This window comes from Oncorhynchus gorbuscha, linkage group LG08 (assembly GCF_021184085.1).
Source record: "Oncorhynchus gorbuscha isolate QuinsamMale2020 ecotype Even-year linkage group LG08, OgorEven_v1.0, whole genome shotgun sequence".
In the NCBI taxonomy this organism is placed as follows: domain Eukaryota; kingdom Metazoa; phylum Chordata; class Actinopteri; order Salmoniformes; family Salmonidae; genus Oncorhynchus; species Oncorhynchus gorbuscha.
In genome coordinates, this window is record NC_060180.1 from 68,179,391 (window position 1) to 68,205,540 (window position 26,150).

The following is a 26,150-nucleotide window of genomic DNA, read 5'->3' on the forward strand; positions in this document are numbered from 1 at the left end:
GAAACACTTTATTAAGGTTTGTATTGACACTATGGCTAATGTAAATGGCATGCAACATGAACTGAAATCACCTTTCAGTTGAAAGAGAAAATGGATTAGTCATGGGACAGTAAGGCCTACATTTATAATTGATTCAGTTCAACTTTCTCTATCAATATGGACTGTGGCCATTCTATCTCCACCTGTCAATGTGCCCCACTGTATTCTCTACTATTGCAACTGACTCCAACGTATTATTACCTCAGAATGAATGCATTATTAGAGTCTAGAGCATTTTCAAATGTAGCATGTTTTGTTAACTACGTTCGAACCGATGTCCTCAAAGATGGGCTTCTATCTGAACTGGCGGGGCCTTTTAATAGACTGACATATTTTGTGCCATACTTTTATATTGGATCAGATGAAATCAACACAAAGTAAAAAGGTTTTTAGAAATCAGTTACCAGGTCTGAATTTGTTTTTTTGGGGTCTAAATTAGGGTTGATCTGAAATGACAGAAGACAGAAAATAACAATTCAATAAACCACAGTTAATACTTTCCACTTCCACTATGTCAGCGTCAACCATCATTCTCCCATTGAATTGACTGCTAAAAGGTAAAGCATCTTCAGTATTATCCCATTTTATTTGTTCAATATTTGAAGAATAAAGCATTTTAAATATCTACAGTGTTACACAAGTATGACAAAAAGGTACATTCAGTGGGATCTATTACAAAGGAAAAGTAGCTAGTCAGTTTCTATGGAACATTAGTAAGTATTTGTATAACTGACATTCTATCATTAGTGCTTGTTTATCATAAACCTCCGACACTGGAATACTTTTAATGTGCGTCTAGCAGCTTCAGTCTTCACACTACTAAATGGCCTTGTTTTGACCTTCAACAACATGATACAGCAATAGAAAAAGCCATTGGTAATGCATAAAATCAATAGATTCCAGGGTCGTGATCATTAGGCACCAAATAGAAAAGCAATTGAAACAGGGAGGGACTTCCTGCACTTGTCCAATAAGAAACGTTAATTTTAAATTTTCCATTGTACAAGATTTTAAAATCTTTTCGAACGTCTGCCCTAATGAACATATGACCCAGGGAATAAACCAATTTGCAGGTTGGACAAAAACTGCCAGTGACAATGACGACAGTCACTCCCTTATCTCTTGGCGTCAAATACTTCCTTGTTTTGACTTGTGACAAAGCAAAATAAACTAAATGGATTCGCATGTTACATGTTTAAGTGCAACAAGTCTATTCTATTATGAGTTTGACCTAATAAAAAAAACAAAAAAATATATACTCCAATCAAACAAAATAAGTTGGTTAGTCTTCTATATAGTGATTAGACCAATTGAAGAAGACAAAAGGGACAAGGGGAGGCAGGTTGCCTAGCGGTTAAGCACATTGGGCTAATAACCAAAAGGTCACTGGTTTGAATCCCTGAACAGACTAACCATCTGTTGATTTGCTCCTGTAAGTCACACAGGATAAGTGAGTTTGCTAAATGATGAAAAATGGATAGATTATAAAAAGGGCTCCATGTTCACATCAAACTTGCTATAACATAGCAAAGGAGATTGGTGGCACCTTAATTGGGGTGGACAGGCGTGTAGTAATAACTGGAGTGTAAACAGTGAAATGGTATCAAACGGTGTTCCAGCCATTATTTTGAGCCATCCTCCAGTGGTAGATGTGTACAGGGATTCCTTCTTACATAAACCCCCCTATTTATTTGGACGGTGAAGCTAAAACTTTGAATTTTGGCTCTATACTCCAGTATTTTGGATTTGAGCTCAAATATTAGATATGAGGTGTGAGTATTTATTTGATTTATTTAACTAGGTAAGTCAGTTAAGAACTAATTCTTATTTGCAACGATGGCCTACACCGGCCAAACTCTAACCCAGACGACGCTGGGACAATTGTGCACCGCCGGCTGTGATACAGCCTGGAATCTAACCAGGGTCTGTAGTAACAGCTCTAGCACGGAGAGGCTGTGCCACTCGGGAGCCCAAAAAGTACAGATGTCACTTTTTATTTGAGAGTATTTTCCTCTGTTTTACTGGTTAGAAATGAAAGCACATTATGCATCAGACCCCCAAGACATGCTAACCTCTCAACATGACCAATAGGGAGACCGTATCATTTTTTTGTGGTCATGATATTTATGATAAATTGAAGAAATCGTTATTGTAAATATCAACTTAAAAAAAAAAAAAAATATCTGCTCTCTGCGTCGTTTCAAGCCACATCCATTTCAAGGTATTTCCACCAATTCTCTCCATATTTTTCTTTCTCGTCTTTGCACTGTCCAGAATCTGTTCTCAGATCAGGTCCAGGGCTAGGTTACGGATGACCTCTATGGCTCCCAGGTCAAAGCCGCAGAGGTCCAGCATGCCCCTGTCCTCGGCGGGGTCAGCGATGGATAGGCCGTTGGAGGTCAACCCACACACCATAAGTTTGGAGAAGATACCCATTTTCTAGCAAAAACAAAACACAACCGAGACTCTTTTATATTCATATACTGTGCATACTGTCTATTCAAACCATTATATATACACACACAGTGCCTTTGGAAAGTATTCAGACCCCTTGGCTTAAAATGTATTAAGACACTCCATAATGATAAAGCAAAAACAGATTTAGAAATGTATTACAAAAGAACAAAAAAAACACTGCGTTTACATAAGTATTCAGACATTTTGCTATGAGACTCAAAATTGAGCTCAGGTGCATCCAGTTTCCATTGATCATTCTTGAGATGGACTCCAATCAAGTTGAAGAAATACGTGATAAATTCACACCTGCATATACACTGCCTTGCAAAAGTATTCACCCCCTTGGCGTTTTTCCTATTTTGTAATTTAAATGGATTTTTATTTGGATTTCATGTAATGGACATACACAAAATACCTGTGGATGAATTTCAAGGGATAGCATCAAAATAGCTGTGAAGACTTAAGGCTGTAATCAGTGCCAAAGGTGCGTCAACAAAGTACTGAGTAAAGGGTCTGAATACTTACGTAATTATGATATTTAGAATAAATTAGCAAACATTCCTACAAACATGTTTTGCTTTGTCATTATGGGGTATTGTGTGTAGATTGAGGGCAAAAAGACAATTTAATCCATTTTAGATTAAGGCTGTGACGTAACAAAATGTGGACAAAGTCAAGGGTTCTGAATACTTTCCGAATGCACTGAACCAATCAAACATCTGGACACACCTACTCATTCAAGGGTTTTTCTTTTATTTTTACTATTTTCGACACTGTCTAATAATATTGAACATCAAAACTATGAAATAACAAACATGGAATTGTGTAGTAACCAAAAAAAAGTGTTAAACAAATCTAAATATATTGTAGATTCTTCAAAGTAGCCACCTTATGACTTGATGACAGCTTTGCACACTCTTAACTAGCTTCATGAGGTCGCCACCTGGAATGCATTTAACAGGTGTGCAAGGTTAAAAGTTAATTTGTGGAATTTCTATCCTTCTTAACGCATTTGAGCCAATCAGCTGTGTTGTGACAAGGTAGGGTTGGTACACAGAAGATAGAACCTACTTGGCAAAAGACCATGTTCTTATTATGGCAAGAACAGCTCAAATAAACTAAGAGAAATGACAGTCCATCATTACTTTAAGACATGAAGGTCAGTCAAAATGGAACATTTCAAGAACTTTGAAAGTTTCTTCAAGTGCAGTCGCAAAAACCATCAAGCGCTATGATGAAACTGGCTCTCATATGAGGACCGCCACAGGAAAGGAAGACCCAGAGTTACATCTGCTGCAAAGGATAAGTTCATTAGAATTTGCAGCCCAAATAAATGCTTCAGCGTTCAAGTAACAGACACATCTCAACTTCAACTGTTCAGAGGAAACTGTGTGAATCAGGCCTTCATGGTCAAATTGCAGCAAAGAAACCATTACTAAAGGACACCAATAAAAAGAAGAAACACGAGCAATAAACATTAGATCGGTGAAAATCTGTCCTTTGGTCTGACAAGTCCAAATTTGAGATTTTTGGTTCCAACCGCCGTGTCTTTCTGAGACGCAGGGAAGGTGAACGGATGATCTCCGCATGTGTGGTTCCCACCGTGAAGCATGGAGGTGGTGGTATAATGGTGCTTTGCTGGTGACACGGTCTGACTTATTTAAAATTCAAGGCACACTTAACCAGCATGGCTACCACAGCATTCTGCAGCGATATGCCATCCCATCTGGTTTGCACTTAGTGGGACTATAATTTGTTTTTCAACAGGACAATGACGCAAAACACACCTCCAGGCTGTGTAAGAGCTATCTCACCAGAAGGAGAGTGATGGAGCGCGGCATCAGATGACCTGGCCTCCACAATCACCCGACCTCAACCCAATTGAGATGATTTGGGATGAGTTGGACTGCAGAGTGAAGGAAAAGTAGCCAACAAGTGCTCAGCATACGTGGGAACTCCTTCAAGACTGTTGGATAAGCATTCCAGGTGAAGCTGGTTGAGCGAATGCCAAGAGTGTGAAAAAGCTGTTAACAAGGCAAAGGGTGGCTACTTTGGAGAATCTAAAATATACTTATATTTGTTGAACACTTTTTTGTTTAGTACATGATTCCATGTGTGTTATTTCATTGTTTGTCTTCACTATTTTTCTACAATGTAGAAAATAGTAAAAAATAAAAACCCTTGAATGAGTCGGTGTCCATATATTGGTACATATATTTATATTCTAGACTCTGACTAGGCTTGGGAAATATACCATTAATTTAATTTTTTATTTCACCTTTTTTCAAACAGGTAGCCTAGTTGAGAACAAGTTCTCATTTACAAATGCGACCTGGCCAAGATAAAGCAAAGCAGGTCAACACATACAACAACACAGAGTTACACATAGGATAAACAAACTTAGTCAATAATACAATAGAAAAATTCTATATACAGTGTGTGCAAATGAGGTATGATAAGGGAGGTAAGGCTAAAATAGGCCATGTTGGCAAAGTAATTACAATATAGCAATTAAACACTGGAATGGTAGATGTGCAGAAGATGAATGTGCAAGTAGAGTTACTGGGGTGCAAAGGAGCAAGATAAATAAATAAATAAATATAGTATGGGGATGAGCATGAGGATGAGGTAGTTGGATGGGCGATTTAAAGATGGGCTATGTACAGGTACAGTGATCTGTGAGCTGCTCTGACAGCTGGTGCTTAAAGCTAGTGAGGGAGATATGAGTCTCCAGCTTCAGTGATTTTTGCAGTTTGTTCCAGTCATTGGCAGCAGAGAACTGGAAGGAAAGGTGGCCAAAGGAAGAATTAGCTTTGGGGGTGACCAGTGAAATATACCTGCTGCTACGGGTGGGTGCTGCTATGGTGACCAGTGAGTTGAGATAAGGCGGGGCTTTACCTAGCAGAGACTTGTAGATGACCTGGAGCCAGTGGGTTTGGCGGCGAGTGTGAAGCAAGGGCCAGCCAACGAGAAAGCGTACAGGTTGCAGTGGTGGGTAGTATATGGGGCTTTGGTGACAAAACGGATGACACTGTGATAGACTGCTTCCAATTTGCTGAGTAGTGTTGGAGGCTATGACATCGCCGAAGTCGAGGATCGGTAGGATGGTCAGTTTTACGAGAGTATGTTTGGCAGCATGAGTGAAGGATGCTTTGTTGCGAAATAGGAAGCCGATTCTAGATTTCATTTTGGATTGGAGATGCTTAATGTGAGTCTGGAAGGAGAGTTTACAGTCTAACCAGACACCTAGGTATTTGTAGTTGTCCACATATTCTAAGTCAGAACCGTCCAGAGTAGTGATGCTGGACTGCGGGCAGCGATCGGTTGAAGAGCATGCATTTAGTTTTACTTGCATTTAAGAGCAGTTGGAGGCCACGGAAGGAGAGATGTATGGCATTGAAGCTTGTCTGGAGGTTAGTTAACACAGTGTCCAAAGAAGGGCCAGAGGTATACAGAATAGTGTCGTCTGCGTAGAGGTGGATCAGAGAAGCACCAGCAGCAAGAGCAACATCATTGATGTATACAGGGAAGAGAGTCGGCCCGAGATTTGAAACCTGTGGCATCCCCATAGAGACTGCCAGAGGTCCGGACAACAGGCCCTTCAATTTGACACACTGAACTCTGTCTGAGAAGTAGCTGGTGAACCAGGCGAGGCAGTCATTTGAGAAACCAAGGCTGTTGAGTCTGCCGATAAGAATGTGGTGATTGACAGAGTCGAAGCCCTTGGCCAGGTCGATGAATACGGCTGCACAGTAATGTCTCTTATCGATGGCGGTTATGATATCGTTTAGGACCTTGAGAGTGGCTGAGGTGCACCCATGACCAGCTCGGAAACCAGATTGCATAGCGGAGAAGGTACGGTGGATTTCAAAATGGTCTGTAATCTGTTTGTTAACTTGGCTTTCGAAGACCTTAGAAAGGCAGGGTAGGATAGATATAGGTCTGTAGCAGTTTGGGTTTAGAGTCTCTCCCCCTTTGAAGAGGGGGATGACCGCGGCAGCTTTCCAATCTTTGGGAATCTCAGACGATACGAAAGATAGGTTGAACAGGCCACTTAATTTGACATGATTAAGACCGATCAGAGCATACAATATTTGCGGATGTGTCATGCCATGTTCGCCACTACAGTGTTGTAGTTCCACGTAATGACATACAATATAATGATGTAATAATGAGGCTGTATATCTATGCAACCAAACAAATAAGGAGTTAAGAGGGGAGGGACAGTGGTACACTACAGAAGTGTCTTACATGTCTGTACATCCTCAGACACTCCGTTGGATTGGCCTCGCCGTGCCAGCAGGCACTGTTGGTGAATATGATGAACATGTCCACAGTGATCCTCTTCTCCGAGGCCCACAGGATGGGGAGAGCGCAGTCTGTATAACCACTGGGGATCTGTGAACAGGTGGTTGACACAGGGGGTCAGCTATGAACACGACACACAGTCATTCAAATTTTACAACCTCATATTTTATCTGAGAAATTGATAATGTTCAGTAGGGCCCAGCGTAACAAAACGGAAATTAGCTTTTCTTATTGCCATTCAGTGAACTTTTAGAACTTTGACAAGATAATTTAGTTTTTTCCAAGTAAGCTTTCTGTTAAAAAAAAAGTTTGTCATTCAGAGGTGCATAGTTTGCAGAGAGACACTTCTTGTTTCCATACCTTGACCAGCTCAGTTGCTACTTGTCGAAGAGACATGCCTTCAGTGATGGTGCAAGGAACTATAGTTCCTTCAGAGTAGGCCATAACCTGTGTCTCTGCCTCCGTCCGCGCAAAAACCTGTAACATAGATACAACCAACTTAGAACACAATGCTGAAATAGTCCCTCTCTAAGATGCCAGGAATTATTATCATTCAAATGTAAAAATGACAAGTCCTCATTACAAAGCACGTATGCAATGCCTGTGCTCTCTTGAGATGGGGGGGGGGGCATGGCAGGAATCCATAGAACGTGTCAACAGACCCTTTTCCATGACTATACCTTCCTCCAGAGACCCGTCTTCCAATTGTTAGAGACACCGCTTTGAAACACAGCTGCAAACTACTACCGTAGTCATTTAGCCTTGTTTAGGAGTACCCGCTCATATTGTGTTGACTCACCATGGTCATGGCTGCAGCCACTACAGCTGTGCTGACGGAGGTCCCCTTAACGATGCTGCTCAGTGATGTGCTAATGTCCACCGCCACCACAAAGCGCTTCCCCGCCGGCTCCACGTTCTCAGGAAAGGAACACAAGTGAAGTGAAGTGGCAGGTTGCCTAACGCTTAACAGTAACCCGGTCCAGTAACCCGAAAAAGGTTGCTGGTTCAATCCAGAGTCGGCTAGGTTAAAAATCTGTCAATGTGCCCTTGAGCAAGGCACTTAACCCTAATTACTTCTGTAAGTCGCTCTGGATAAGAGCATCTGCTAAATGACTAAAATGTCATGAAAAAAACAAAACATGCAACAGTAAACATGTCGTCCCTCAAGAATGATGCATCCCAATTAAGATAGTGTGTCACTAACACGTTTCAGTTAATTACTATAGCTCCCACCTTGGGCCAATCAGTGTCATTTTGAAAAACCCGGATCTCTATGGCACTACGCATCATTCACCCAAGTTTCGTAAAAAATGGGCCAGTGCCGTCAGATATCGTGTGCGACAAACGTATCCATTTCATCGTGGGGGACAATTAACGTTTCGCATTTGTGAACACGACTCTGTGAGTATTGCTGTTACGGTGACCGCATTACAGCCAAACCGGCGGTGACGAGTAACGACCGCAGTCAAATTCCATTTGACCCTTTAGTCACGGTAACTAAGGTTCTCCAAGCTCTGATGCTGTTAATGGTCATTAGTAGCCGACTCAGCACTCTATTGTCCCTCTAATCACTGTGACATCAATGCAAAAGTGATCGAAAATCAAACACTTCATGAGATCCCATAGCCCCATAGGCAATTGCGTGAGAAAACAGTTGATGGCCTCTATTAAAAAGAGGATCCCATCAGCTTTCAATAGGCTAGGCCTACTATATTTATTTCCTAACACTAAACACATCGCTTCGCTTTACAACAAGAGTATAGCAAACCTGGCTGGCATGAAAATTAACTACGGGAAAAGCGTCCACCGTTTGCAAATTAAGTGCATAGATGATACATCCCCCCCCCCCCCCAGCATCTGTTACCGAGACAGGTGCATGATAACGGTCACTTCTAAAACTAAACAATTTTCACACAGAGTGCATTCGAAAGTATTTAGACCCCTTGACTTTTTCATATTTTGTTACGTTACGGCCTTATTCTAATATTGATTAAATTGTTTACTCTCCTTAAAACTACACACAATACCCCATAATGACAAAGCTAATTGTATTTTTTTTTCTGCAAAAATATAAATGTACATACAGTTGAAGTCGAACGTTTACAGACACCTTAGCCAAATACATTTAAACTCAGTTTTTCACAATTCCTGACATTTAATCCTAGTAAAAATTCCATGTCTTAGGTCAGTTAGGATCGCCACTTTATTTTAAGAATGTGAAATGTCAGAATAATAGTACAGAGAATGATTTATTTCAGCTTTCATTTCTTTCATCACATTCCCAGTGGGTCAGAGGTTTACATACCCTCAATTCGTATTTGGTAGAATTGCCTTTAAATTGTTTAACTTGGGTCAAACATTTTGGGTAGCCTTCCACAAGCTTTCCACAATAAGTTGGGTGAATTTTGGCCCATTCCTCCTGACAGAGCTGGTGTAACGGAGTCAGGTTTGTAGGCCTCCTTGCTCTCACACGCTTTTTCAGTTCTGCCCACAAATATTCTATGGGATTGAGGTCAGGGCTTTGTGATGGCCACTCCAATACCATGACTTTGTTGTCCTTAAGCCATTTTGCCACAACTTTGGAAGTATGCTTGGGGTCATTGTCCATTTGGAAGACCCATTTGTGAACCAAGCTTTAACTTCCTGACTGATGTGTTGAGATGTTGCTTCAATATATCCACATCATTTTCCTCCCTCATGATGCCATCTATTTTGTGAAGTGCACCAGTCCCTCCTGCAGCAAAGCACCCCCACAACATGATGCTGCCACCCCCACAACATGATGCTGCCACCCCCGTGCTTCACGGTTGGGATGGTATTCTTCAGCTTGCAAGCCTCCCCCTTTTTCCTCCAAACATAACGATGGTCATTATGGCCAAACAGTTCTATTTCTGTTTCATCAGAACAGAGGACATTTCTCCAAAAAGTACTATCTTTGTCCCCATGTGCAGTTGCATGCCATAGTTTGGCTTTTTTAATGGCGGTTTTGGAGCAGTGGCTTCTTCCTTGCTGAGCGGCCTTTCAGGTTATGTCGAAATAGGATTCGTTTTACTGTGGATTTTAGATGCTTTTGTACCCATTTCCTCCAGCACCCTCACAAGGTCCTTTGCTGTTGTTCTGAGCTCAAATTCGAGTCTCATAGCAAAGGGTCTGAATGCTTATGTAAATAAGGTATTGTTTAAAAAAAAATTATAATACATTTGCAAAAATGTCTAAAAACCTGTTCTCGCTTTGTCATTATGGGGTATTGTGTGTAGATTGAGGAATTGTTTTGAAATAAATATTTGAATAAGGCTGTAATGAAACAAAATGTGGAAAAAGTCAAGGGGTCACGCAGCTGAGAATTAATTATTATATTCCCACACAAGGGGGATGCCGCTGGGAAATTCCAGGCACTATAAAGTGCTTGTCAAATTGTGAAAGAGAGACTGATGAAGTGTTATGCTAAATATGTTTATGTTAATTAACAATTGCTTGACAATGACTGGCTGACAAAATTTCATGACCGCCCATAGCCCTCCCTATCTGTGAGTATCTGTATATGCGACGCTCGACTTACTGTGAAACATTTGTAGAAAGCAGAGTCCAGCGCTTTTATGATGTCAACGTTTGGTTCCCATTTCACTTTCCCCCGGTTGCCTTGTCCCCTTTTGTAGTTTTCCGAGGCTGTCAAGACGCTGAAAGGGTGGAGTTTTGCCTAAGACAACAATAAAACAGTTAGATAGATCCCTGGGAAAGCAGTATGTGAATGAATCCCAGTTGTCAGAAGGTGAGAGACAGTAGGTAGGTACACCTCACCTTCTTTAAAGCCGCCTCACTCTGGATCCTCTCGCACACCTCTGCCACGTCTGAGCTTCCTGGTTCCAGGACTTGGTCTGCGGTCATCTTACCCAGGGTCCTTAGCATTGACTCCATGGGCATCTCCTTTAACAATGCCTTCCATACCTGCAGTGGAGAAAAGGCATTATATATGACCAAAAAACTAAAGTAATAAGGTTGTCTTAAGACCCTCCACATGAAAAAGTGATAATTCCATCATGATAATTATATGGTGCTAATATTTCCCATTAATATGGCATTGAGACATAGAACTGGATGTAAAAAAACAGCTAGGAGTGTGGCTAAGAGTAGGCTAGTGGTCTAAGAGTAGGCTAGTGGTCTAAGAGTAGGCTAGTGGGCTTAGAGTAGGCTAGTGGTCTAAGAGTAGGCTAGTGGTCTAAGAGTAGGCTAGTGGGCTTAGAGTAGGCTAGTGGTCTAAGAGTAGGCTAGTGGTCTAAGAGTAGGCTAGTGGGCTTAGAGTAGGCTAGTGGTCTAAGAGTAGGCTAGTGGTCTAAGAGTAGGCTAGTGGGCTTAGAGTAGGCTAGTGGGCTTAGAGTAGGCTAGTGGTCTAAGAGTAGGCTAGTGGGCTTAGAGTAGGCTAGTGGTCTAAGAGTAGGCTAGTGGGCTTAGAGTAGGCTAGTGGGCTAAGAGTAGGCTAGTGGGCTAGAGTAGGCTAGTGGGCTAAGAGTAGGCTAGTGGTCTAAGAGTAGGCTAGTGGGCTTAGAGTAGGCTTAGAGTAGGCTGGTGGGCTTAGAGTAGGCTTAGAGTAGGCTAGTGGTCTTAGAGTAGGCTAGTGGGCTTAGAGTAGGCTAGTGGGCTAAGAGTAGGCTAGTGGTCTAAGAGTAGGCTAGTGGGCTTAGAGTAGGCTAGTGGGCTAAGAGTAGGCTAGTGGTCTAAGAGTAGGCTAGTGGGCTTAGAGTAGGCTAGTGGGCTAAGAGTAGGCTAGTGGTCTAAGAGTAGGCTAGTGGGCTTAGAGTAGGGGCTAGAGTAGTGGTCTAAGAGTAGTGGGCTTAGCTAGGCTGGGCTTAGAGTAGGCTAGTGGTCTAAGAGTAGGCTAGTGGGCTTAGAGTAGGCTAGTGGTCTAAGAGTAGGCTAGTGGGCTTAGAGTAGGCTAGTGGGCTTAGAGTAGGCTAGTGGGCTTAGAGTAGGCTAGTGGGCTTAGAGTAGGCTAGTGGTCTAAGAGTAGGCTAGTGGTCTAAGAGTAGGCTAGTGGTCTTAGAGTAGGCTAGTGGTCTAAGAGTAGGCTAGTGGTCTAAGAGTAGGCTAGTGGTCTAAGAGTAGGCTAGTGGTCTAAGAGTGGTCTATTGGTCTTAGAGTAGGCTAGTGGTCTAAGAGTAGGCTAGTGGTCTAAGAGTAGGCTAGTGGTCTTAGAGTAGGCTAGTGGTCTTAGAATAGGCTAGTGGTCTAAGCCGCAGGCCCCAGCCTACATATACTCCCGCGCAATGGATTTGAATCTGTCACACTGCTATATTTCAGCACACGCTCTCCTCTATCTATCCTATCTATCACAGTTAATAAACCAAAAATGAGTGAGGAGTGGGACTACACTCTTTAAAAGAAAAAGGCTAGCAGTGGCGAGGACATCTCAACATCTGACCTACTTTAATTTGAGCGAAGTACACCTTTAAAAGAGGTGGTTAAAAACACATGTTGGTCGGTGCTCACCACTTTGGACTTCAGGTGGTCTGTCAGTAGTTGTTCCCGCTCCAGACTATGCTCCTCTATTAGATGACTGACCTCCATCTCGTCTGCACTGTGTTTGACCTTCTCAACCGCTTCCAGGTATGAGAGGACTTTGATCACCTCCTCCGAGTTCTCCTTGTCGGCGTACGCCCCCTGGACCTCCTTCCATCCTTTCATAACGTATTTACTGATCAACACGATCGCTGCAAAGCACAGCAGAGTTGTCAGAGCATAATTCAGACAGAAGGGAAAAAAGCATTCAACCACGTCTCCTGATACCACCAATCACTTGTTACTTTAAAGGCTTTACTAAGATACTATTGTATTACTGATTTCAACCATGAGGATAACCCTTTTATTAAAAAAATGTCATCAACGCACAAAAAAAACATTCTACGTAGTCTAAATCTTGCACCATGTCCCTTGTATATTCATAATAGTGTTTGAGAGTGTGTACATTGTAAACCTCTTGCAGCTCACCTTCATTAGCAGGCTTGGCATGGGAGAGTCTGAGTAGATCCTGATGCGACCAGCCCTCTCTCGTTTTATACTTGGTCACCGCCAGAGCCAGACCCATGGCATCCTGTTTGTTGTACCAATCCGATACCGCTTTCCTCAGGGCCCTTCCCCATATCCCGCAATGCATCCTCTCTTTCACTTCCTTCTTGTATTGGATGAAGGTGAAGAGGTGCTCGGGGGCCCGGCACACGTCACCCAGGGCTCGGAACGCCCCCTGTCTGGTATTCAGGTCCAAATGTTGGGAGCACACAGCTAAGGCAAACAGGGAAGGGTTGGCCCTGACTGGCCTGCCCTCCAGAGCCAGCCTTTTGACCTCCTCCACCACCTCGCAACCCCTGCCCTCCTGTAGCAGGGAGAGTAGAGCCAGGGCACTCTCCATGCCCAACCGGTGCTCCTTGGTGTCATAGATGGCCATTTCTGAGCCGTAGCAGATGAAGCGGCGGAACCTGGTCATGTCTGTTACCTCCCATGGGTGCTCACCGTCGCCAACTGAGTTTTGGCCGTGGTCGTTGGCATCCTGTCCCGATGGCTCCATGTGATAGCTCCTCTAAACTGTCAGATGAATGGACAGGTAGAGACACAGATGTTTCAGCTGAAAGTAACACACTTTTTTTTGAATGAACAATAGCACTGGTTTGCTAGGGTGATCAGCAAACCAAGGTGAAGTTGATTTTATATTCACACAGACATTCGCCAAAACAATTTAAAAATCAATAACTAATTCACCATTTGTCACAGAATCATCAACCTAGATATGATTTATTCTATAAATGTCTAGCATACTTTTACAACCTATTGTTTTGCTGAAAAATTGCAGTTTTGATTTGATATAAATAATTACATTTGAAATATTGCATTTAAAGATTATTAAATCAGTGATTGTCACAAAAAAGTGAAAATATGCATTTATTTGCAAGAAATGTTCATTTCAAGTGCAATTTGTTCAATATGAAGTTACACAATGTTTACATAAAGTTGTACGTTTACAATCTTCAATTGTATGCCAAATCAATGTTGCATTTTTAGTGCAACAGTTCCACATTTTAAAGTAGTTACAAAGCACAACAGTAATTTATCTACACGTCTCGTCCCTTCCAATCATTTCCTATTTTGGCTTTGTTAAAGTCCTCCTTTGTCATCCCCAGACAAGCTGAATGGTACCATCTCCTGGGGGTAATAGATTCAACTGTTCAACACTTACAGCCAAACGTTTAATACCCCGGCTATTCTCAGAACACATTCTGGAAATTCTATAGATACAGTGGTCATTTTATTAGGTACAACCCCCTATGCATCTGGAACACAGCGAATTTAAAACTGTTGATGAAACTGGGGAAGGAGATAAGACTGTTCCAAGTTTATAAGTCTGTAGTTTACAGTACAAGAAAAACAGTTTCGACAATGTTCTGAGTTACAAAAGACCATCAGACTGTGCTGTCATTTTGCACATTCTAAAGTTCAACCAAACAGTAACAGAATACCTGAATACTTCTCTGCAAGCTTTAGTGTCTAGCAAGCCAAGACCACGGGACTTGGTGTATGTAGGAGCAATTTACTTTCGTGAATCTGGTGGTGAACCTAATAAAGTGGCAACTAATCGTCGATATCACAAACAACTCCTTTTGAGCAGTGTCTGTCTGTTATACGTTTCATCAATGGGTATAATGGTCACTCTGATCCCCGAGGGCCTCATAGGTTCACTTGGATGTATAGAGTTGGAGAAAAAAAAAAGTATGAAACTAGGACATTTAAAAACACTGGCAGAATTATTTCATCCACATACAATATGTATTTTAAAGTATAAATACCACTGTCTTTCTGGACGTATTAAAAGGTTTGCAAACAGTTCTTTCTGCAAGGAATGTGAGTTGAAAGGGATATGGTAATAATTATGTAGGTGACGTAGTTTCTCCACTGGTATAATGTGGGGTAGTTGCATACCTCCCTGCTGAATGATGTAGAGCTGATTTGAGTCAGTTGATATTTTTTTGTTAAAAACCACATATTCACGTAGGCTTTGTGATAGTAGTTTGAGAGAGAAAGAGACCAAATAGCCTGTTGAAGTACTAGGTTTTAATGGTTCGTGCCAGTAGATTGCAGAGGGGTTCACATACAGTTCAGAGGCAAATCATAATGTAAACATTTAGCCTAAAAACAAAACATGTACCGTCCACTTCGTACACTAGAGTTGTATATTGTTATCCACCCTCTGGTATATACACACACTACCGTTCAAAGGATTGGGGTCACTTAGAAATGTCCATGTTTTTTAAATAAAAGCACATCGTTGTTCATTAAAATAACATCAATGATCCTTCATCAATGACTATTGTAGCTGGAAAAGACTGATTTTTAATTGAATATCTACATAGGCCCATTATCAACAACCATCACTCATGTGTTCCAATGGCACGTTGTTAGCTAATCCAAGTTTATCATTTTAAAAGGCTAATTGATCATTAGAAAACTATTTTGCAATAATGTTAGCACAGCTGAAAACTGTTGTCCTGATTAAAGAAGCAATAAAACTGGCCTTCTTTAAACTAGTTGAGTATCTGGAGCATCAGCATTTGTGGGTTCGATTACAGGCTCAAAGTAGCCAGAAACAAAGACCTTTCTTCTGAAACTCGTCAGTCTATTTTTGTTCTGAGAAATGAATGCTATTCCATGCAAGAAATTGCCAAAAAACTGAAGACCTCATACAATGCTGTGTACTACTCCCTTCACAGAACAGCGCAAACTGGCCCTAACCAGAATAGAAAGAGGAATGGGAGGCCCCGGTGCACAACTGAGCAAGGGGACAAGTACATTAGAGCGTCTAGTTTGAGAAACAGACTCCTCACAAGTCCTCAACTGGCAGCTTCAATAAATAATGCCCACAAAACACCAGTCTCAACATCAACAGTGAAGAGACGACTCCGGGATGCTGGCCTTCTAGGCAGAGCTGCAAAGAATAAGCCATATTTATGTCTAGTGTCTGTTCTTTGACCATCTTAATATTTTATTTTTATTGGGCAGTCTGAGAAATTGCTTTTTCTTTGCAACTCTGCATAGAAGGCCAGCAGTCACCTCTTCACTGTTGAAAACAAGGACATTTCTAAGTGACCCCAAACTTTTGAACAGTTGTGTTTGTTATGGTTCACTCTTAGTTTTCCTTATCTCCACTGTGGAATGCCCATGTTGATCCTCTTGGTTGTCTTGGTCCTCTTGATCCATCCACCTGTCTTCTTTTTTAGTCAGGCCTGACCCCTTCCTCCCGTCGTTTTTCCTGTAATCTAATTTAATATGACTGAAGATGCAGAATGTCATGCCAGGCCCCTTCTAATGGGGTAGAAGACTCGTTAGAACTTTGACCACAAATCAAAAACTGGATTGTTTTTAATACTCAAAACAAAAAGGTTGCAAAAGTATGCTAGACATTTATAGAATAAATCATATCTAGGTTGATGATTCGGTGACAAATGGTGAATTAGTTGTTGATAAAAAAATAAAAAAATGTAAATGGCTTTTGGCGAATGTCTGTTTGCACGCCATTGTTTGTTGCTGACTTAGTGTAGACCTTGTATGGCTAGCCAGCTAATAACAGTCATACCGCTGTGAAACTAGCTACTGTAGACAACAACCAAATGCAATGCACGGCAGCTGCTTAATTTGGTAATGTCAGTTTATGTTGGCTAACACGTTAGTCAGTTACTACACTGTAGCCAGCCAGCTAACAATTATCACACAAACTAGCTGGCTGGCCACATTCCTAATAGATAACTACAAGCATCCACCGGGGCATGACAACGATTTAAATTATCATTACAACAAACAAAACAGAAAAGAAAAGCACTGCCGACCCAACTCGAGTCCCAGTCAGAGCGGTTCTGGATTAGTTTTGCTGCTCTTCTTGTAGCGCTGGTCCAGACGCTGGCCAGCAGATCCGACAAAACACTTTCATGTTTATATTATTCAATTATGGCTTCGGGAAACGTACCTCAAACCAGGGGTGGGGAATGAGTTGTACTCCCCAGTTGTACCATTACTGTTAAACCAATAGGTTTAAAATAAATTCCCGTCATTTTTCAAACGTCTAGTTTTAACAGTGGAGATAACGGGACAATTCGGAGTACAACACATTTGTCATCCCTGGATGGAGGAACAGTTTCCGAGCCGAGACACCGGGTCTTAACGAGCAACAGTCTGGAGGAAAACAAAATGTTCAATAACGTTTACCGGTATTTCTGGGGAAACGACACAAAAAAAAAGTTGTCAGCACTCCAGTAACATAGCTAGTGACTTTGGTGAGTAACGAAAAGAAAAAAAAATGCATGCCAGTCACTAAACAAAATTGGGGAAAATAGAAAAGAGCAAACCCAGAGTTAGTGATGTGGCTGCGATGATCGCTAGCTGTAGTTAGCCACACTGTTTGCACAGTATTATCTGGCCTAGCGATACGGACACATTTAGAATTTTAAAAAAAATCGGTTTCTATTTTGAAGACAAAAACATCACACAGATTAGTTATTCCACTTACCACACACCCTGTGACTAGTTAATAACGTAGCTAATAGTTGATTTTCAGGTCGTATGGGCGTCACTGGGGGAACCCTACAGACCGATGAATTAGTACCGTTCTCCTCGCATCAGGATGTTATGCAGACCGCAAGGAGCCCTTTTTGGGTGCGTTCGTAAATTCACTCTGGCTATCTAATCCGAATTCAGAGCGCTGTCGTCTGAGTGACAGGGTGCCGAATAACTGATGAATTTATGAACGCGCAACACCCGTTGAATATGATCGGTATCAGTAAACGTCGGCCAAAAAAAACAACAACTATTCAATTGTTGCCAGCTGCACAGTTATAGTCACCAACACTCTATATAACAAGAACACAGCCTAAACAGCGCAGCTATAGTGCGAGAACAATGGTCAGAGTGAGGTGTTCTCTCATTTATGTCTGGAGGTAGCTGGCAAGGTAGCCAACTTTAACCAGTTAACTTGGGTGCTTGACTGCCGTTGTGAGGTCAGAACGCTCGGACAAACACTCCTCCTCGGCCAGAGCGTCCAGTGTGTGCTCTGAATTTATGAACGGACAATGAATGTACACACCTTGGCACGCCAGTGTGAATTTACGAACACACGCTTTATTTTCTCCTTCAAAATAAGAGTCCTTCTGCAAAGACACACTAAAGTTTTTGAAAATCGTTTTTTTTTCTCCACAGCATTGTAATACATGGATAATTTGACATATATTTATATAAATACGTTTAATAAAATACAAATATATGCTGTTGGAATTGCTCAAATTGACAAACTTAAATGCGAGCAGCATCCCACTCTGCATCCCACTGCTGGCTTGCTTCTGAAAGCTAAGCAGCGTTGGCCCTGGATGGAAGACCAGATGCTGCTGGAAGTAGTGTTGGAGGGCCAGTAGGAGGCACCCTTTGCTCTAGTCTAAACAATATATCACAATGACCCAGGGCATTAATTGGGAACATTGCTCTGTATCTTTCGAATGAGACGTTAAATGGGTGTCCTGACTCTCTGTGGTCACTAAAGATCCCATGGCACATATTGTAAATGTACGGTTGTCAACCATGGTGTCCTTGCTAAATTCCCAATCTGGCCTTTGTACCATCATGGCCACCTAATCATCCCCAGTTTACAATTGGCTCATTCATCCCCCTCCTCTCCCCTGTAACTATTCCTCAGATCGTTGCTGTAAATGAGAAGGTGTTCTCAGTCAACTTACCTGGTAAAATAAGGGTTAAATAAATAAATGGGTCTCGTGCTGAGCAACGGGTTGAATACAGAATACTGATGACACCTTACTCAACACACACTATTCACTGCAATGCAAGACACTGCATATTAATGACATATTGGCTTATAAAGAAACTAACTATATTTGGTTAGTAGAGACCCTACTGAGTATATCCCAGCCCACTTTAGCTGCGACAGGTAGAAAGGTTTTCGCTCTACAAGCCAATATGTATCCTTCTTACAATCTATTGTATTGCATTGGGGGCTATGGAGGGGGTGAAGAATAAAGTACTGCTGGGTATGTACGACACAGTCCCCCTCCAAAACTACACATATAAGGTTAGTAGAGACCCTACTGAGTATTTCCCACCACACTTTAGCTGAGACAGGTAGAAATGTTCTCTCTACAGGCCAATATTCTTAACATATCAGTGTCAACATTGTATTTTTTCATTACTGATCTAAAAAAACAAGTTTTTATAACCATATATTTGTTTTCATAAATTACTGTTCTGTATTTTGTTGTTGGCACCATAAAAGTGGCAATTGATTAAACATGAATAGTATTTGAATGAGTTATGCAATGTTTTGAAATGCAGGCTTTTATTTTTGAGGGTTTTAGCATTACCATACTAATTGACGTCGTTGTCTGTGCTGCTGGCAGAATACTATTTATTCAAGGCTAGTCTCGGACTACAATTATGCTAGCGGCACTAACGACGACGTCATCTTTTTTTATGTAATGAGAAACCTTCAAAATAAAGGTCCAGATTTCAAGACATTGCAAAGTGAAGACCTTGTTCAAAAGAAATTAAATTCTAATCCATGTCGATTTTAATAGGCTCATAAGCAAATGTAATAATACATTTATAAAAAATAAAATAACATGAACATTATTTTGTTCGCTTCGAGGCAAGCAACACTGAGAAATGCACGAGAGCATCAGCTGTTCCGGACGACTGTGTGATCACGCTCTCCGTAGCGAACGTGAGTAAGACCTTTAAACAGGACAACATACACAAGGCTATGGGGCCAGACGGATTACCAGGACGTGTGAATCAGGCATGTGCTGACCAACTGGCAGGTGTCTTCACTGACATTTTCAACATGTCCCTGATTGAGTCTGTAATACCAACATGTTTCAAGCAGACCAACATAGTCCCTGTGCCCACGAACACAAAGGCAACCTGCCTAAATGACTACAGACCCATAGCACTCACGTCCGTAGCCATTAAGTGCTTTGAAAGGTTGGTAATGGCTCACATCAACACCACTATTCCAGAAACCCTAGCCCCACTCTAATTTGCATGCCGCCCAAACAGATCCACATATGATGCAATCTCTATTGCACTCCACACTGCCCTTTCCCACATGGACAAAAGGAACACTTATCTGAGAATGCTATTCATTGACTACAGCTCAGCTTTCAACACCATAATACCCTCAAAGCTCATCACCAACTAAGGGTCCTGGGACTAAACATCTCCCTCTGCAACTGGATCCTGGACTTCCTGATGGGCCGACCCAGGTGGTGAGGGTAGGTAGCAACACATCTGCCACGCTGATCCTCAACACTGGAGCTCCCTAGGGGTGCGTGCTCAGTCCCCTCCTGTACTCCCTGTTCACCCACTACTGCATGGCCAGGCACGACTCCAACACCAGCATTAAGTTTGCTGACGACACAACAGTGGTAGGCCTGATCACCGACAACAATTAGACAGCCTATAGGGAGGAGGTCAGAGACCTGACCGTGTGATGCATGGACAACAACCTCTCCCTCAACGTGATCAAACACAAAGGAGATTATTGTGGACTACAGGAAAAGGAGGACCGAGCACTACAGGAAAAGACAGGGGGAGGTTGAAAATGTCAGTATGTTGACAATATTGCAGAGCACAAACTCAAACATTGTGGAAATTCTGTACAACTTCCATGTACCCGCTTTAAGTTACAATTTAACAGTGGCCATGTATCCTACTGTGGATTTTTGATCATAATGCAGGGCTTGACTGTAAGGGTGCGTGCTGGAGGCAGGGAAGTCAGGCGCAGAAGAACAAACTTGGTATAAAACAGAGCAGTTTAATAAGTGCTCAAAATCTCTGAAAACCAAAATATACAAAATAATACAAGTGGATACAAAACCCGTTGCACACCAGTACATATCTGGCACATAGCTTACAAACAAACAATCACCGACAAGGACAATGAGGGAGAACAGAGGGTTACATACACAACATGCAATGAATGGGATTGGAAACAGGTGTGATACAAGACAAGACAAAACCAAAGGAAAATGAAAAGAGGATCAGCGATGGCTAGAAGGTCGGCGACTTCGACTGCCGAACACTGCCCGAACAAGGAGAGGGACCAACTCGTGACATTGACATGAACCTGTTTATCCACTTGTCCTTCAGACAAGGATGTGACTGAACATGTTGTTGCGTTGTTTGATGCAAGAAAACACTTTACAAAATAAAAAGCATTATTATTTCCATATCATAATGCTGTTCACACTGCTATGCTTTATCTTGGCCAGGTCGCAGTTGCAAATGAGAACTTGTTCTCAACTAGCCTACCTGGTTAAATAAAGGTGAAATAAAATAAAAATACATCATTATTACAGAGAATCAGACAAATTATGCTACCTTTTGCCTATTGGCTACCTCGCATATTCAAGCCTGTGTCATAATACAACACTGCCCCTTTAAGACAAAAAACTATTTATCTGACTCACATTTCAATGATGTCTAGAAATCAGTGAAGGCGGGTGGGAGGAGCTATAGGAGGACAGGCTCATTGTAACGGCTGGAATGGAATAATTTTTGTTACTTCACAGCTTATTCATACATTTATTAAAGGAATGTTTTTTCCTTGTGAATCTACATACAATACCCCTTAATGACAAAGTGAAGGAAGGAATTGATAGCAGAGACTGTTGGATAGCAGAGACTGTGGGATAGCAGAGACTGTGATAGCAGGGACTGTTTGATAGCAGAGACTGTGAGATAGCAGAGACTGTGAGATCGAGACTGTGGGATAGCAGAGACAGTGGGATAGCAGAGACTGTGAGAGAGCAGAGACTGTGATAGCAGAGACTGTTTGATAGCAGAGACTGTGAGATCGAGACTGTGGGATAGCAGAGACAGTGGGATAACAGAGACTGTGAGATAGCAGAGACTGTGAGATAGTAGAGACTGTGAGATAGCAGAGACTGTTGGATAGCAGAGACTGTGAGATAGCAGAGACTGTTGGATAGCAGAGACTGTGAGATAGCAGAGACTGTTGGATAGCAGAGACTGTTGGATAGCAGAGACTGTGGGATAGCAGAGACTGTGAGATAGCAGAGACTGTGAGATAGCAGAGACTGTTGGATAGCAGTGACTGTGAGACAGCAGAGACTGTGATAGCAGAGACTGTGAGATAGCAGCAGCAGCTGCGGATCGCAACCAACTAAAAGGTGCATACACCGCCACCTACTGTACTGGAGTGTGAGGCCAGTCACAGCCTCCCTATTCATCTCATTGTCTTAACTAGCCCTGTGTTTCCACCTACTGTACTGGATTGTGAGGCAAGTCACAGCCTCCCTATTCATCTCATTGTCTTAACTAGCCCTGTGTTTCCACCTACTGTACTGGAGTGTGAGGCAAGTCACAGCCTCCCTATTCATCTCATTGTCTTAACAAGCCCTGTGTTTCCACCTACTGTACTGGAATGTGAGGCAAGTCACAGCCTCCCTATTCATCTCATTGTCTTAACTAGCCCTGTGTTTCCACCTACTGTTCTGGAATGTGAATTCATTACACTTTATGACACAAAAGGGAAGGGAAAACGGACGGGGGAAATGGAAGACAAATTGCCCTACCAACTAACCCTACACCCATTAAACCTCCCCACTATACCAACTAACCCTACACCCATTAAACCCTCCCCACTATACCAACTAACCCTACACCCATTAAACCCTCCCCACTATACCAACTAACCCTACACCCATTAAAACCTACCCACTATACCAACTAACCCTACACCCATTAAAACCTCCCCACTATACCAACTAACCCTACACCCATTAAAACCTACCCACTATACCAACTAATCCTACACCCATATTGTAGTATCTGGGGTGTGTTCAGCAGGATGCAACTTTTAGAATAAACATACCTCTCACCTGTAGAACAAGGAATTACGTTGGCTTTTTTTCATGGTATTTCTATCTGCAACTTTGGACAACATTTGGCTACTGAATGTGACCCACGATCAGAATGATTCTAAATTGGAAAAACTGTCTTAATATCAACCAGTTTGATTGTATCCTGGATTGCATAATAGGGGAATTACAGAATCAGGATCAATCATAACCAGATGCATAAATGAAAAGGAAAACTGGGCCTTAACTAAACTCAGATTCTGAACCTTGTAAACCCCACAGGCCCCACAAGACTCGTCTGAAGGTCCCCCTGTACCAGTTGAGAAAAATGAATGGAAGTACAGTATACTGTATAGGGAAAATGTTTAGTGCTAAAAATAAGGGGTTTGTTAGATCTGCGTACACCACGCCCTCTACTGCTCATCCTGTGTCTCCCTAACCTGCCGCCACTCTCCCTCTCTCTCTCTCTCTCTCTCTGTGTGTGTGTGATTGTGTGGGCAGAGACAGGTGTGCTGGAGACCAGCTGCAACCTGTTCCATAATCAAGACCTCTACAAATACTCAGCCCTTCCACTTTACGCTCCCAGATCATAACCTTTGCTCAGTCAGTCTATGTTTTTAGCTATTTGTTCCTGCTTAGATCTTGTTTTTGTGTTGTGCCTGTTTTCCCTTGCCTGACACGGTTTTCCTCTCCGCTACAGTTCTGTCCGCTCTGACTCTGGTCCCTGTCTCCAGTCCCACGTCTCATCAGTCCCGCTACCCTGTCCTGGACCCCCCATTCTACTGCTTCCTTGGATTCCTCTCCGGACCTGCTTACCCAGCCCCAACTCCCCTCGCTTCAGCCTCAGCACCTGGCTTCCTGCAACCCGCCCAAGCTTTCCCTGCCCTGCACCCCATCTCCCCCCTGTTTTTCAATAAATACCTTGGTTACCTTATCCCAGTCTCCTCGTCTGAGTCTGCTCTTGGGTTCACCCGCTCCGCGTAACAGGGTTAAATGCATGTAAAATAATAATAATACAAAATCCTGATATTTCTTACTGTATATCTCTCAGCTATAGGACAGACACTTCAGAAGAATTTCCTTTGAAAAGATTTGGGGGGGACTATCAGTTCCATGTAATGAATCTGTTATTCAATGTGATTGTATCGGCTAATAGCAGTAAGCCCTCCCCCCCACCAAAAACTTTTTTTTTGTGATATTTTTTTAATACTTCAAGGGGTCTTAAAAATCTAAATCAAATAGCAAAAGGATCCTTGGTTTGACCTTCTTAAAACAATTCCATATAGCTTAGTAGAACCTCTCTTATGGGTCAATTTATCATACCACCAGAGGACAATGTTGACTAAAATATGGAAGGCAAACTGATTACCTTAACAATGTGTTGTTATCTTCAATCTGCCATCAGACTTACTATATTCTTATAAATGGTATGTTTTAAGGAGAGTGGATTTTCCTCTCTCCTTACACAATGGGTTTTAAAGACAGAAACAGGAAGAGGACACACAGAGGGGACAGTTTTAGGACCGAAGGGGGACTATTTAGCACAGTGATCCGATTATTATCTGCTGCTTGATTTAAAATGTGTGCAATTCAAATGAATTGATACTGTAATGAATACTTAGTCAGCAAGCATGAATTGGCATTCGGTACTGCTAATACATACAAGAATAATACCATGGCATTTGCTTCATAATCAATAATCATTGTTTAAGGACCAAGAGGTTTTGTGCAGTACATTTGTATGTAGTAGCCTATGTATGAAATATACAACAATTTGCAGTCCGGTTGCAGTCTGAAATCAAATATAATTTTATTTGTCACATGCGGTGAATACAATAGGTGTAGACTTTACCGTGAAATGCTTACATACTAGCCCTTTCCCAACAATGCAGAGTTAAAAGGTAAGAACATTTGCACACAAAAAAATAGTAACACAATAAAATAAATGTGGTATGTCCTCTTGTGATATTCCTCTATAAATTATCTTTGATCCAAAAGCATTTACATATGCCGACTGGGAAGGTTGCAATTTAGTTATCAGTAATGGTCTTATGTCACTTTTGGGTGTGATAAATCTCTGAATAAGCCATGCTTTTGTCACTTCAAGATTAGACAACTGCAACTCTCTACTCTCCAGCTACCCGGATAAAGCACTAAATAAACTTGAGCTAGTGATAAATCGGTCTGCTAGCATCTTGACTAGAACCCAAACATTTGATCCTACTACTCCAGTGTTAGCCTTTCCATCTAGCTTCCTGTTAAGGCAAGGGCTGATTTCAAGCTTTTACTGTTAACCTACAAAGCAATACATAAACTTGCTCCTACCTATCTTTACGATTGGGTCCTGCCGTACACACCTACACGTACGCTACAGTCACAAGACGCAGGCCTTCTCATTGTCCCTATAATTTCTAAGCAAACAGCTGGAGGCAGTGCTTTCTCCTATAGAGCTCCATTTTTATGGAATGGTCTGCCGATCCATGTGAGAGAAGCAGACTCTCTCTCAACCTTTAAGTCTTTACTGAAGACTCACCTCTTCAGTAGGTCCTATGGTTGACTGTAGCCTGGAACAAGGGGTGTGAAGATGAACGGCACGGCATTGGAGTGACCCCTCCACTGGGATTCTCTGCCTCTGACCCTATTACGGGGGCTGAGTCACTGGCTTGTTAGTGCTCTCTCATGTTGTCCCTAGGACGTGTGCATCACATCTTGCAAGGCTTTTTCTCTCGCTATACTCGTCTTGAGTGGGTTGAGTCACTGACGTGATCTTCCTGTCTGGTTTGGCGCCCCCCTCGGGCTCGTGCAGTGGGGGAGATCTTTGTGGGCTAGGCTCCGCCTTGTCTCAGGCTAGTTAGTTGGTGATCTGTTCAAATCCAATCAAATCGAATTGTATTGGTCACATACATATATTTAGCAGATGTTATTGCGGGTGTAGCGAAATGCTTGTGTTTCTAGCTCAAACAGTGCAGTAGTATTTAACAACTCACACCAATACACACAAATCTAAAAGTAAAAGAATGGAATTAAGGAATATATACATTTTAGGATGAGCATTGTCGGAAAGGCATTGACTAAAATACAGTAGAATACAGTATACAGAGCCTTGCGAAGTATTCGACCCCCTTGAACTTTGCGACCTTTTGCCACATTTCAGGCTTAAAACATAAAGATATAAAACTGTATTTTTTTTGTGAGGAATCAACAACAAGTGGGACACAATCATGAAGTGGAACAACATTTATTGGATATTTCAAACTTTTTTAACAAATCAAAAACGGAAAAATTGGGCGTGCAAAATTATTCAGCCCCTTTACTTTCAGTGCAGCAAACTCTCTCCAGAAGTTCAGTGAGGATCTCTGAATGATCCAATGTTGACCTAAATGACTAATGATGATAAATACAATCCACCTGTGTGTAATCAAGTCGCCGTAT

The 26,150-nt window shown here is 42.0% G+C and overlaps 1 protein-coding gene across 3 annotated transcripts; it reads right to left on the reverse strand.

Annotated features, from left to right (window-relative positions):
• On the reverse strand, positions 1-25,459 carry ro60 (Ro60, Y RNA binding protein). 3 transcript variants are annotated; one of them, XM_046360438.1, is made up of 10 exons: positions 17,345-17,430; positions 16,668-17,051; positions 12,787-13,377; positions 12,289-12,509; positions 10,603-10,749; positions 10,364-10,501; positions 7,604-7,720; positions 7,165-7,281; positions 6,748-6,894; positions 1-2,478 (listed from the first exon to the last, which is right to left on the reverse strand). In XM_046360438.1, the coding sequence occupies exons 3-10, from the start codon at positions 13,358-13,360 to the stop codon at positions 2,323-2,325; spliced, it is 1,617 nt and encodes a 538-aa protein (XP_046216394.1). In that variant the 5' UTR covers positions 13,361-13,377; positions 16,668-17,051; positions 17,345-17,430; the 3' UTR covers positions 1-2,322. The 3 variants fall into 3 exon arrangements, with proteins under 3 accessions (XP_046216394.1, XP_046216393.1, XP_046216392.1); XM_046360437.1 differs by lacking the exons at positions 16,668-17,051; positions 17,345-17,430 and adding an exon at positions 25,252-25,459; XM_046360436.1 differs by lacking the exon at positions 16,668-17,051 and having other exon boundaries at positions 17,345-17,467.
• Positions 25,460-26,150: the final 691 nt, after the last annotated feature.

Coding starts and splice junctions, on each gene's coding strand:
- ro60 (XM_046360437.1), bottom strand. CDS start 13,360: ATGGAGCCATCGGGACAGGATGCCAACGACCACGGCCAAAACTCAGTT. Junction 12,510..12,786: donor TGCCAAGCCTGCTAATGAAG/GTGAGCTGCAAG, acceptor TGTGCTTTGCAG/CGATCGTGTTGATCAGTAAA. Junction 7,282..7,603: donor TGGCTGCAGCCATGACCATG/GTGAGTCAACAC, acceptor TCTATGTTACAG/GTTTTTGCGCGGACGGAGGC.